The sequence below is a fragment of the Miniopterus schreibersii genome (genome assembly GCF_964146895.1).
Source record: "Miniopterus schreibersii genome assembly, chromosome: 10".
Taxonomy (NCBI): Eukaryota; Metazoa; Chordata; class Mammalia; order Chiroptera; family Miniopteridae; genus Miniopterus; species Miniopterus schreibersii.
Window position 1 is genome coordinate 15051756 of NC_138110.1, and position 13947 is coordinate 15065702.

Here is a 13947-nt window from a genome sequence, read left to right on the forward strand (position 1 = left end):
AATTAACAGTCAGCTGTGACCCGAGTGCCAGGTCGGGGCTGGTAATGAGTTGTTTCTTGAGCATGTGCCTCGTGGCAGAACTCCAAAGTCGGGTGCTAAAAATAGTGACTAAGGCCCAATTCAAAGACGTTTTACCCGTCAACACTGAAGGAAAATTACTTGATCTACAGCCCACTTCCACTATGTCTAATTTGAATATAGATGATGTCAATCTATAAATATGTTTAGGTGGCTTTTTTTCCTTCACAAATAAATGGATTCTGTTCCAGAGATTGCCTTTTAAGTCACTCAGAACCACTGTTGTGAAGGGTGGGGAGAGTGACAGGTCACCCATACTCCTCTGGCTAACTAGCCCTCAGGCTGGGACTACACTGGGAAAGAGCAGCTCTGAGTTGCCTTGACTTTGGGAGTTGGGGTTGCACAGCAGGCAGGGCTGTGGCCCTGGCAGCCTCTGCAGTGGGGTCAGGCTTGTGTGGGGACTTGAGCATCAAAGGGGCAGGGCAACAAGGGCCTCCTAAGGGGACCCGGACATCACAGTGGGAGAGTTCAAGAGAATTGCCTCTATCACCTGCAAAGAGCTGTGACAAGAAGGTGCTAACTTGTTTACTGATCATTTGAGCACCATGTGCAAATTGTTAATTTATAATTTTAGAGATAGTGAAAGGTAAACTAAATACAATTCCACTTATTGAAAGATAACCTCCACCCCCTTTTAAATCCTGGGATTAAGAATTGTGTATTAGATTCTTATAAAAGTGGGAAAACCAGCATATATCTAAAAATGTATTTTAAATCTCTAGGTCTTTTTAATCCATAAATTCATGGAGGACAAACATAGTCATTGAATTTCTGCCTCCAGAAAATTAAGTTTATTAATTGTATAGGTTCATAATATCTGTTGGCAATATCTTTTCTACATGTGAAAACCTTTAAAACAGACTATATTTTGAAACTTTTTAAGATACTGATTTGTTAGAAATTTAAATGGGTATTGCTTATGGAATTTAATGCTGAAAGTAGTCATCTTTTTATTTATTTTACATTTTATCAGTGTCCTTATTAGACTTATAAGAAAAGTGATACTTACTCATTAAAAAGGTACTTTAAACTTTAAAGTTCTATGAGGGTTCCAGGTGGCCCGTGTGGAAGCCATAAGGTGTCCCTGCCCTGGGACCACCTGGGACCTGCAACAGAGGAGGTGATTGATAATGGAGATGAAAGAGGGCAGGAGAGGTGGGAACACAGGACATGAGCAAAAACAACGGGGCCAGCATGTGTCTCCTGGCCACACGTCTGAGTAGCCCCACTTAACCCTTCATTACGTGATAGAAGATTGAAAGGAGACATCAAAGTGGTCACCGTCATTGTTGCTTCCTCCAGAGGATCACACGATTCTCGCGGTTACATCACTAAATGGCCAAACTTTTAGCAAAACTTTTCCCCTGTGATTTTCATGTCTTCCCAGAACCTTTGACTTCCTGAAAGAGTAATTCCAAATCTCTTGCCGGTAACTTAAGCAAACCAACAAACAATAGCTTCTCTTTATTTTTAATGTTTAGATTCAAAATTACCAAGTGGAAGGAGATTCAGGTTGGAGATGTCATTCGTCTGAAGAAGAACGATTTCATTCCAGTAAGTGCCACGCTCCGCAGCTCTCACTCCCCGCTCTCCCGTCCGGCTGGGCGCTCCGTCCAGCCCTGGGGCCTGTGTGTCACCGGCGTGTTTTGTTTCCCACAGGCTGACATCTTGCTGCTGTCCAGCTCCGAACCGAACAGCCTCTGCTATGTGGAGACGGCTGAGCTGGATGGGTAAGCGGCGCTCGGTGGGCCTGTTAAGCTCGCCCTTGAAGCCACTGTCCTTATCCGTGGGCCGGCCTTGCCGCTGCCCTGGCTTTCTGTCCAACAGTGACCCCAGTCGCCCGACCCCCCTGTTGGGTTCCATCTGTCAAGTGGCGCTCAAAGCTGCCTCCCCCCCTTTCAGGGCAGGTGGAAGGACCAGCGGCAAATGCTCGCCGAGCCCTTTGGGAGCTGCTGAGCAGTGTTCAGACACGTACGAATGACTGTTAATATGCACTTTAGAGAAAAAGGACAGAATTCTAAAGTCCTCGCCGACAGACAGTTTTGAATTCCCCCTTTATGGCTTTTGATTCTGATGGTACCACTTCAAACAGAATCGAGTTCTGTTTTTGACAAGTTTTCAGCACATTTTTTGAGTGCTTGCTGGGTTACAGTAGTTTTACGTTTTAGCTCATTTAATCTCCTCAACAACTGTATGAGACAAGTAATATTATTACCTCGATGTTACTGGTGAGGAAACTGAGGCACAGGAGGTGAAGTAGCCTGTCCAAGGTCACACGGTAAGTGGCCAAGTTGGGCTCTCGAGGCTGCCGCCTGTATCTCCCACTGGAGCGTCAACCGCTTTGCTTTCACCCTCAATGTGCGCACACTTCTTCACGGAGAGCTGGAATCGCCCGAGGAAAACCCAGATCTTCCTTTGTTCTAGAAGCCAGTTGGGTGATTGTTCAATGTCAAAGATAAAACGGCTACTATTCCCAGGAGTGAGAATAATGAGTGGGTGGGACGTGCCAAGATTTGGGATCGGAAAGAGAATTATCTTTCAAAGACGTGGGGGATCCATTTATCACTCTATTTACCAGCACTTTCTGTAAGAAAATATGTTTTGTAGAGTCACCTTAGTGTGATTAAATATTAGAAGCTAAGTTGTTAAACAGCAGTTTGATAGTCTAGGCTGGTGTAAGAGTTTAGTTAGAAGGAGGAAGGGACATTTCTGGGTGCCTCTGTCCGCCAAGAATGGCCACAGTAACAGTGAAGAAAACCCACATTTCCCAGGTCGGGAGTTTTTCTCTAGATCAGGGGATGGCTTCATCCAAGCCTGAAGTTCCCAAGATGAAGAGAGAGTTTGAAAATAGACAAAGCTAATTAATTAGTTTTGCTTCTAGGATTGCCTGATGTCACTGTACAATTTTCTTTACAGTCCCTTTTGAACTATTAAAAAAAATTTGTCTATTTTTTTTTCCCCTCTCTCTCTCTTTAGAGAAACCAATTTAAAGTTCAAAATGGCCCTTGAAACAACGCACCAGTATCTCCAAAGAGAAAAGTCACTGGCAGCATTTGATGGTTTGTGCAAACACGTCTTACTTGGTTTTAAGTTTTAGTTGCTTGATTCGGTCCCTATTTATTACAGTTAGAAAATCCTGCGTATGGGAGTACTCATGTGAACCATATTTTTTTTAAAGGTTTTATTGAATGCGAAGAGCCCAATAACCGACTAGACAAGTTTACAGGAACGCTCTTTTGGAGAAACACAAGTTTTCCTTTGGATGCTGATAAAATTTTGTTACGTGGCTGTGTCATTAGGAACACCGATTTCTGCCATGGATTGGTCATTTTTGCAGGTACTTTCAGAGTTTCTTGGGAAATTGATCTAATAGGTGCTTTCAAGATTTAAAGGAGGGAGTTGCTTTTCTGTTCTTTCTCCATCGAAACCAAAGAAAGAGTAATTTTATCGACAGGCCAGTGAATTGATTTTCCCAATTGTTGATCATATTGACTTTTCCATTTTTAGGTGCTGACACTAAAATAATGAAGAATAGTGGGAAAACCAGATTTAAAAGGACTAAAATTGATTACTTGATGAACTACATGGTTTATACGGTATTTATTTCCTTTTTCTGTAGATAAGAGGCTAGATTGTTGTCTTTTGCTCTAATTTTGTTGTGTGTTTTTCTAAGACGAAGAAATCTTCCCTCTGTGGGCCAGGTAGAAAAAAGTGTGAGTCCCTTCAAGGTTAGGTGGGGGAGAGAGGCTTCCTTCACTTTTTCTCAGAAATGCCACACTTCTTAAAGGAGGATCCCCTTGGGAATGCAAATTCAAGTTGTAGGGTGCCCTGGGTGATTATTTTGATGACTGGAGTGACCCTTTGGAAAACCAAGGAGCTAGATTAGCTAATGGGGCTGGCTCCTGAAGTCAAGGTAGGGTTGATTTCACTGCTGTTGATTTTGCCACAGGGATAGTTCTGTTAAAAGAAAACTTTTTTTTTTTAGCATACACTGTATAAATCCAAGTATAAGGCAAGCCCAAATCTAAGTTGTGTTGAGGGCCCCCAAGACCACCCCCAGCTTTGATGACTCACTAGGAGGACTCCCAGAATTCAGCGTATATTTGTACACACAGCTATGACTTATAACTATAAGATCAGCAAAGGCAAAAGGCTTAAGGCTCATGGGGCAAAGTCTGGAAAAAGCCAGGCACAAGCTTCCAGAACCCTCTCCCAGTTGAGTCACACACGCAAGACACAGTTAGCTCCCCAGCAACAACCGGTGACAGCCCATGTTCGATGTTGTCTATCCCAGAGATGCTTATGAGAGACTCAGTGCCTGGGGTGTTACTGGGGCTGGTCACACAGGCACCATCAGCCTGGAATGACCAGACTTCCAGATTCCCCAAAGGAAAGTGGGTGGTCAGCATAAAGCATACATGAAGAGACATAATGAGCCATTCTTATCAGAGCACAAGAAATAAGGAACCAGGAAACTGTCCCAAAATCAAAGTTCCCAGATGCCAGCTAAGGGCCAAGCTTGCAAGCAATCTCAGGCCTGCTATGTTAGGGTGACCCCAAATATTAAGCACCCCTTCAATTTCCCAAAGAGAACTATTTTCCCCCCAAGTATTTTGTTTAATTTGAATATATATATATATATATATGTACTTTTAGGGAATATATAGTACTTCTAATACTTTAATTGCATATACATATTTAAAATCATAAAAGTAATATATTAATTTAAGAAACAATTCTTTTTTTCCCTGCTCTCACATTTCATGAAAACTTTCTTTGAATTTTTCATGTGCATCTTCATCATCTTTGCCTTAAAAAAAAATCATTCCCATTAAACATTATCTATAAGCATCCCATTAAACACTGTTTGAAATTCTTTCATCCTAAGGTAAGGTATCTTCCCCAAACAGTATGTTATTATTTAAAATAAAAGTAACTGAGAGAATGCAGTGCAATATGAGGGTGTTTAAGGATATGAATATAAGACACTCTCTTCTCTTCTGAAATATAATTTTGGAATACGGCCTCACCTCACATATGGAGTGTAAGATAAATCGGTCCATCATAGGAGTCAAATAGACTTTCAGAGCATTCTTACGGCGCTGCTCCTCTTTTAAGTGCGTTGCTTTTACAGGCTACTAAATTACCATAAACATAAGGTATCGAGTAGGGCCTTTAGCCTGTGTGAAATGCATGGGTGGGAGATCCTTCCGAATGCTACACTGACACCCTGCCTGTCTTCCAGATCTTTGTTGTTCTCAGCCTGCTTTCTGCTGGCCTCGCCATCGGCCATGCTTACTGGGAAGCTCAAGTTGGCAACTATTCTTGGTACCTCTACGATGGAGAAGACTCTAGCCCCTCCTACCGCGGATTCCTCAACTTCTGGGGCTACATCATTGTCCTCAACACCATGGTGCCCATCTCTCTCTACGTCAGGTAAGGCTGCCAGCGCTTGGGCCCCTTGCCTCAAGGCAAGGACGCAGTTCACTGGCGCACCTTCGCACCTTCCTTTCTAGCCGCAATTGTTTCAAAGGTCAGGAGGGAGCAGTAAGACACTAGCTTTCATTTCAGAGCCGGGGCGATGCAGGGAAAGGGAGTGAGCAGTTGAGCGGCTGCGCTGTGCCAGCACAGCACCTGGGATCAGCCTGTTCCCAGATAAGGCCGCTGGGGTTCAGGGATCGAACACGGCTCCTGCTGGCACCGCTCTGTGGGCTCCAGAACCCGAGCTTCAGAAAGAGCCTGGGAGACAGGGAAGGTTTAGAACGTCATGGGAAAACTGAGTGGCTTCCTGTTCGGGAGCCTTCCTAGCCTCTTACCCGCCTCTTTCTTACCCTTACCCCCGCCCCCGCCCCCGCCACATCCATTCCTTGTAAAACTCACTGGGTTTCCTGGCCATGACCTCCCCGCGGGAATGCCACTCTCTCCGCTCCCCTCCAGCCTCTCAGAGTGTTCTGCTCCTAATCTCCATCACAACCGCGATAAGAATCAGGGTCATGTCTCTGACAAAGGGCGACCTCCTGGTTTTGTGCTGTTTCTTCCTGTTGACTTTTTCTTTCTTTAAAACCCAAGTTCACAGTCACTGATCAACCGGATTTTAGACCTTGAGGAGAGGGATTGTGTCTTGAAACGTACTCAGCAGCCAGAGTCTGCTTTTTAGCTCCAGTAGGTAATAGCCCAGAGGCCTAGAGGGTCACACACACACCTGTAATTAGAAGCATTTATTTAATTACATGTGCATTTGTTTTCTTTTTAATTTTATTACATGTAGTTACTGTTGTTCTTTTCGCATAAAGTAAAGCCCGGGGGAGCCATCTGTTTGCAGTTACTTTAAGAAAATCTGAGATGAGTTTTCCCTTTGTCAGGGGAACTCGTACACAGCTTATTTTGCCTAAAGCTATAGATGTATTTTATAAAATAAACTGTATGTGTCGTTTTGGGTTTAAAAAAGTCATGTCATGTGACTACTGGGATTTCTTTATTTCTCTTAGAAAGAAAGGTCCTTTTAAGGCATAAGTCAGATCAGGTCATTCCAGATAGTATCTCTGCTCTGTGTTCACCCTGCAGTAGCTTTCTGTTACCTTCAGAATAAACTCACTGAGGCCACAGCATAGCCCAGAAGGCCCAGCTATCTGACGCTCTGCCCTCCACTTCCTGCCGACACCTCCCGCACCTCCCTGGGCTCCCGCCACTCTCGCCCCCTCCATACTCCATAGGGTGCCGGTGCCTTCCTACCTGCTCTCATGGGACATCCTTCCCTCCATATCTACATACTTGCTTTTTCATTTCCTTCAGGTCTCTGCTCATCTTATCACCACCTGATCACCTTGGCCTTTCCACCCTCCCTATCTTAAATGTCATTTCCATTTTCTGTGGATCTCTATCTCCTCTTACCCCCTTTGATTTTCTGCAGAGAAATTTCACCACCTGACATACGTTTACTGGCTTATTTATTTGATTCCATTAGAAGGTAACCGCCTTGAGAGTAGGGATTTTGTCTGTTTTATTTACTATGTGTCCCCTGTGCCTAGAATGGTGTCTGGCTCAGAGCAGGCACTCAAGAAACATATGGGAGGAGAGAAAGAGGGAGTTATCCTTCCATCTCTCCAACTTGTTATAAGATATCCTTTGCCCACCCAACACTTGCTGCATATGTAAACAGTTTCCTTATAACTGAGATATACTTAATCACTCAGAGCTTTAGAATTGAGATTGATCCTCTTAGAATATTTTATTTTGGACATTCTATAGCCCTATAAGAATTTAGGGGGAAACTATGCTTTTTCATAGTGTGGAGTCATGATTTAGGGGTAATTTGCCAAAAGCCCCTTTCCCTAGTGGAGAGTAAGTACACAAGGGTCTGTAACCTAGTGGACTTGCCCTACAACTGGGGTGAAGGTGAGCATGGCCGTTCCAAGTGCAGTGGGAATGAGAGAAAAGAGCGTGAGAAGAGCCACACTGTGGGGTGCCCTCTGTGTGCCACCGGGTCACCCATCCCACTGCGCTGTGTTCGAATATGGGGCACTGTGGCCGTGGCCGGATGTGCTCAGGAGTGAGTGGCAATGAGGGGGCGCTTTGACCCTAAACCTGGAGAAAGCTACGATTGGTCAGGAGAACCCAGAAGCTGGGCGCACGGGCCACCGCTGGCCTGTGTCTTTGTAGATAAGCAGCTTGCTCCTGTACGTACAACTGAGGGTAAAATCCCCTGAGAACTCTATTGAAAGTAACCGTTTGTCTTCCTAGCGTGGAGGTGATCCGTCTTGGACAGAGCTACTTCATAAACTGGGACCTGCAGATGTACTACCTTGAGAAGGACACGCCGGCAAAGGCGAGGACCACCACGCTGAACGAGCAGCTTGGGCAGATCCATTACATTTTCTCTGATAAGACAGGGACACTCACCCAAAATATCATGACCTTTAAAAAGTGCTGCATCAACGGGCAAATATATGGTGAGTGGAAGCCGTTGCTCAGCCCCCGGGCATGTGTGACCAGAGCCTGCCCTCCCCGTGCAGAGCCCTGTGGTCATCCTGGGCTGAAGCGGAGTCGCTGGTGGCTTTGGGAACACATGATGGGGGAGGTCAGCCATCAGAGGCAGGCACACAGTCCTCAAAACATTAAACTCAGAATTACCATGCGATCCAGCAGTTCCACTTCTGGATGTATGCCCCAAAGAATCGAAAGCAAGGGTTGATTCAGAGAGAGATTTGCACAGATGTTCCTGGGAGCATTATTTACAGTAGCTGAAGTGTGGAAGCAGCCCGAGTGTCACTCGACGGATGGAAAGATAGAGTGTGCTATATGTACACAGTGGAATATTATTTAGTCTTAAAAAGGAAGATTCTGACACATGCTGCAACATGGATGAACCTTGAGGACATTAAGTGAAAGGAGCCAGTCGCAAAAGAACAAATACTGTATGATTTCACTTATATGAGGTATCTTATCTAGAGCAGTCAAATTGCTAGAGACAAAGTTGAATGGTGGTTGCTGGGCAGGGGCTGGGGGATGGGAGTTATTATTTAATGAGTACTGAGTTTCAGTTTTACCAAACGAAAAACTGTGCAGATGGATGGTGGTAAAGGTTGCACAACAGTGTGATTGCCACTTAATACCACTGAACTGTGCACTTAACAGGGGTTAATATGTAAATTTTATGTTATGGTCATTTCACCACAGTTATTTTTAAGTTATTTCCATTCTAATATTTTGAAATGTGCTATATAGTCATAAAAATATTAAGGCTAATACTGTATTCAATGAGAGTGCTCTAACATTTACTTAATACAATTTTTTTTAAAAAAGCTTTAATAACACTGTATCCTTTCCACATGTAGAAAACGTTATAACTGTGAATGTGTTTTCACATAACGAACATCCATGCGGGAGGTGGGACGCCAGGGGCTAAGGAAGTGATTCTCACGTGCATGGTGACAGTGCCTTCTGAGCTGGGGGAGGTAAAGAGCTTCAAAGGACATGATCTGCCCCAGAGGACAGTGCAGTGTAGGAGGACACATGCACCCTATTTGAGCCTCTGGACCAGGAGTCATCAAACTTTTTCTATAAAGAGCCAAATAGGAAATATTTTAGCCTTTGCAGGCCATCTGTAGGCTGTATCAAAGATCCTTCTTTGTTATATTTTATTTGTTTTTTATAATTCTTGGAAAATATAAATAAAACCATTTTTTGACTCTAGGGCTGTCCAGAAACAGGCTATGAGACCCGTAGGACCACCACCAACATAGACCCAAAGCAATGTGAGGAGGGGCCTCTGGACAGAGGTGGAGACTCAATTTGTTTTGTCCTGTTTGTTTTTCAGGAGACCATCGGGATGCTTCTCAACACAGTCATAGCAAAATAGATGTGAGTCCTTAAACTTTAGGAATTGTTGGGCGGTGTATTAGTTTCCTGGGGCTGCTGTAACAAATTCCCACAAAATGGATGGCTTAAAACAATACAAATGTATTCTCTCACAGCTCTGGAAGCCAGAAGTCTGAAATTGGGGTGTCAGCAGGGCCGCACTCCCTCTAAAAGCTCTAGGGAACAAGCTCTTCCTTGCCTCTCCCAGCTTCTGGTGGTTGCCTGCAATCCTTGGTGTTCCTTGGCTTGCAGATGCAACACTCAGATGCCTGCCTCTGTCATCACACGGTGTTCTCCCTGTGTGTGTCCAAACGTCCCTCCTTCAGATTAGGACCCCCCCATAACCCAGTATGACCTCATTTTAACTTGATTTCATCCGCAAAGACCTTATTTCCAAATAAGGTAATTCCCAGGCAGCAGGGGTTACGACCTCAATATATCTTTGGGGGGGGCATAGTTCCAACCCACAACAAGGCAGCTTTTCGTTTTAAGTCAGGTGTGAGCCTCTTGACACTTCAGAATGTGTTAAAATCCTACAGTGATTTTTACCTAAAGACTAGGCTTCAAAGAAAAGTTCCTATCACTTGCTAAGCCAAAATTGGTGTTTTTAAATCTCACGTCCTTTCCCTCTCCCACTCCTGTCTTCTAGCAAGTCGATTTTAGCTGGAACACGTACGCCGACGGGAAGCTTGCCTTCTACGACCATTATCTCATCGAGCAGATCCGCTCGGGGAAGGAGCCCGAGGTGCGGGAGTTCTTCTTCCTGCTGGCCGTCTGCCACACCGTCATGGTGGACAGAATCGATGGTGGGTGTCTCCCTCGCCCCTCAGACGCTAGGGACCAGTGTTTCAGTTTGCAGGACATGCTTGCTTTGGGGACTTGGATGCGTATCCAGTAGCCTGCCTCGCGCTCGAGCAGTGCGCACGCCCGGCACCTGCTGCTGGCGGCAGGGGACAGCAAGCATGCGGCAAGGCCCTGGCCCTGCGGCCTGGCCTCTTCCCCGCAGCTGCAGCTCCAGATGTGCTTGTCACTTTGGACGTGAAATCTTATCGCTGAAAGAAAGGGTTGACTGTTGAATTATAACAGAAGAGTCAAAATCCTCCCAACTGTATTATTTCTTACACGGTTTATTGAGAATGAAGTCAAACCTTATCTGGCTCGTAAGTGGACTTTAAACTTGGACAGTCTTTTCTACAAGATAATTTCAGAGATAAACGTTCGTTTTCTAGATTCAGTTTTGTTTAGGGTTTGAAGTACAATACCAGCCAAAGCCGAGGCCTCCCTAAGGTGGCCGTTTTTCTTCTGAAGGAGCATAATTAATGTGCATCTGCCTGGAACAAGCAAAGCCGACTTGCAGGCTCCTTTGTAGAATTCCTCTTCTTTTTGTTTTTACTTTTTTTTTTCTGTAGTCTTTTATTTTCCTGTGATGATTATATGTTACTATTATAGTAGCAAAAGAAAAAAGTATACTGTGCTCCCCAAAACATTTAATTTAACCTGATGCCAATTTTTATTTCTATGCACTGAATTGAAGCAGCAACAGCTTTTTGTCTACATTAAGAATTCAAACATATACTTAAAGATATTTACCTACAAAATTGTTGCAAATATAGTTATAAAAACAGTAAAAATGTCTCCAGGAGTCTAAACACAATTTCTTAACATGTGTTTGTATTTACTTTTTTTTTTTTTTAACTCCAACGATTAAAAGGCCTGTTTCTATTTCATATTGGTAGGGTCCATACAGAGAAAATAATTATTCCAAGTGAATGTTGACTATAATACTCCATCTGTACATCCTTAATGGGATCTAAGAACAAAAGTTACTGCAAAGAAATCTTAAACTTTACTAGGTAATTTAATTGTTGATAGTAATACCGATATTAAAATTAATCAGGACCCAAGATTTTCACTGCCAGAAAAAAGAGGTACAAATATGAAACCAAAAGTTCAGAAAGATCCCTGTAATATTAAACATAAGTTACAAATCCTTAGCAGAATTCTTAAATGCGGCTTGTGCCAGCTTCGTTATAGCAAGTGTGTCCGGTGTGTATGAAAGCTAGTCATTTCCTCACGTGAACATACGATAAATGATATAGACAGGCATGTACATCTTAGAAAGAACGAAAGGAACCCACTGGCATGTCTGCTACGAAGCTCAGTCTGCCTGTCCACTCTCCACTTTTCCTCAACCCTGAGGTTTCCTACGTAGCAGGTATTAAAACTCTAGAGAAGGAATATGCATTAAGAACTAAGTGTGTAGAAACTGTAATATCTTCCAGCAAGCTTCAGAGGAACCCATTCTCCAAGGATGAATCTAATGGGGCACTAAAGAGAGAGAACAGTAGAATTCAAATTGGGGGAGATCCACTGAAGAGGCTATTAGCAGGCAAAGTGGGTTAGATAAAAAGGGGTGACCAAAGCGCAGGCCAAAGTCTGTTTGACTAGCCAAGCACATTTCACTCACATAATAAGGACCAATATGGTATTTTTAAGCAACTTGGTCCTCTTAGGTTTAACTCATTAGTAAAATGCTTCTACTTTTCTTTTTTTTGTAATGTGTGGTGGTGTCATTTTCAGCACTAACCAGCCAAATTAGGCCACTGTGCGTTAATCTTAGGGTCTCTCTGTTCTCCCTTCCCCCCTCCCGCCGGGATACTGTGGGAAGAGTCCTGGACCATGTGCTGGAGATGGGCCTTCTCAGTCTGAGTCTCAGTCAGGGTCTCTGTCTGAGGACCAGCTTCCTCTGTGTTGCAGGAAGAAGGCCGGAGTTCAGAGTCTCTTCCCATCTGACATTGTGCAGCTCTCTTTGTTTTATATCCCGAGGAATCCTTCCTCACACAGTGTGTGATGGGCAAATGCTCTAGCCACTGAGAATGGAGACAAGTTGGATTTCCAGGTGCAGAGGTTAAAAGAGTAATTAGTTTGGTGTTGATGCATAAAGTACCTTGAAAGATTCCCTCGGAAGGGATCTTGGGGAGCACTCCTCCCAATTTTATAGAAAAGGAAATTCAGGCCCAGAAAGTACAGGGAACTGCCTGAGCTCGAACAGCATTACTCTAGTTGAGCCCTCTTTGAATCTCACCATGATGATGTGCCTTTGGTCTCCTCCCGTTTTCTCTCCTTTACAACAATAATAGAGATTGGTTAGCCTTTTGTTATGTATAACATCAACAAGAGGGAGGAGGAAACCCTAACATATATGTTGTCACACATCTGACTAGTTCAGCAGACAGTTTGTGTGACCCTAGTGCTGACTATGTGTGGGGCACAATGGGGGAGACGTATGGAGAGTCTGCATTGGTTTTCTATTGCTCTGTAATGAGTTGCCACAACTCAGCGGCTGAAAGCAGCCATTCATTAGCTCACAGTCCTTCAGGTCAGAAATCTGGGCATGGCAGAACTAGGTTCTCTGCACAGGATCTCATTAAAATTAAGGTCAGGCCATGTTCTCATCTGGAGTTCAGTGTCTTCTTCCAAGCTGTATGTGACAGGCAATTGCTCTAGTCACTGAGAATGGAGACAAATTGGATATCCAAGTGTAGGAGGCTAAAAGAGGTGAGCATGTGGCAGAATTCAGTTCCTGTGGTTGTAGGACTGAGGTCTCCATTTCCTTGCTGGCTGTCAGTTAGGGCTGTTCTCTGCTCCTAGAGTCCTCCCTCCCTCCATCTTCAAAACCAGCAGTGGAGAATCTCCCATCAAACCCTTTATGCTTCAAATCTCTCTCACTAGGAAGAGCCCTGTCACTTTTTTAAAAAATTGATCTTTGAAGGGGGGGGGGGAGGGAGAGAGAAAGAGAAAGAGAAAGAGAAAAAGAGAAACACTGATGTGAGAGGGAAACATCAATAGTTTCCCTCCTGTATGTGCCTCAACTGGGGAGCAAACCTATAACCTGGGTATGTGCCCTGACTGGGAATCGAACCCACAACCTTTTGGTATACCGGACAATGCTCCAACCAACTGAGGCACACTGGCCAGGAGCCCTGTCACTTTTAAAGAATGACCTCATTAGGTTGGGAATACCCAGATAATCTTCCTATCTTAAGGTCATTTGTTTTTTATCTTAATTACACTTGCAAAATCCCTTCCTGGCAGTACCTACATTAGTGTTTGCGTGAATAACTGGAAGGTGTGTGTACACCAGGGGCATGGCAACTTGGGGGCATCTTAGACTCCTGTCTCTCTCAGAGGCCACATGAGAGCAAAGTATGAAAGAACTGGAGGCGTTTTCTTTACGTGGAAGTATTTAAGTTGGGATGCACCATGATTAGACAGCTGTGTTTTCAGAGGCTGAATGGGGAAACACAGGAAGTTGATGCAGAAGTTGAGGGCCTGGATTAGGGTGGGGTCTTTGGGAAGGATGAGGGAGCCATGAAGGGCGGGGGGCGGGGAGGACTTCAGCAAGCGATTTGAAGAGAGGGAGATGATTGAGGGGAAAGGGGAGTCTGAACGGTGACTGGTTTCAAAGCTGGCAGCTAGAAGACTGGGGGTGCTGTTACCAACCAGAGAAAG

At 44.3% G+C, this 13947-nt stretch overlaps 1 protein-coding gene and 1 long non-coding RNA gene across 5 annotated transcripts in view; one reads left to right on the forward strand and one right to left on the reverse strand.

The window, feature by feature from the left end:
- Positions 1-13947, forward strand: part of ATP8B1 (ATPase phospholipid transporting 8B1) — a 106680-nt gene that overhangs the window by 69054 nt on the left and 23679 nt on the right. Inside the window, exons 7-15 of the mRNA XM_081149381.1 lie at positions 1560-1632; positions 1738-1808; positions 3055-3137; positions 3257-3415; positions 3586-3674; positions 5324-5514; positions 7819-8027; positions 9395-9438; positions 10085-10241. Of these exons, the coding sequence (XP_081005507.1) occupies positions 1560-1632; positions 1738-1808; positions 3055-3137; positions 3257-3415; positions 3586-3674; positions 5324-5514; positions 7819-8027; positions 9395-9438; positions 10085-10241 (1076 nt within the window). The remainder of the gene's footprint in view (positions 1-1559; positions 1633-1737; positions 1809-3054; positions 3138-3256; positions 3416-3585; positions 3675-5323; positions 5515-7818; positions 8028-9394; positions 9439-10084; positions 10242-13947) is intronic.
- The window catches only part of LOC308562873, an 86831-nt gene that overhangs the window by 36244 nt on the left and 36640 nt on the right, over positions 1-13947 (reverse strand). The gene's annotated exons all lie outside the window — the stretch shown is intronic.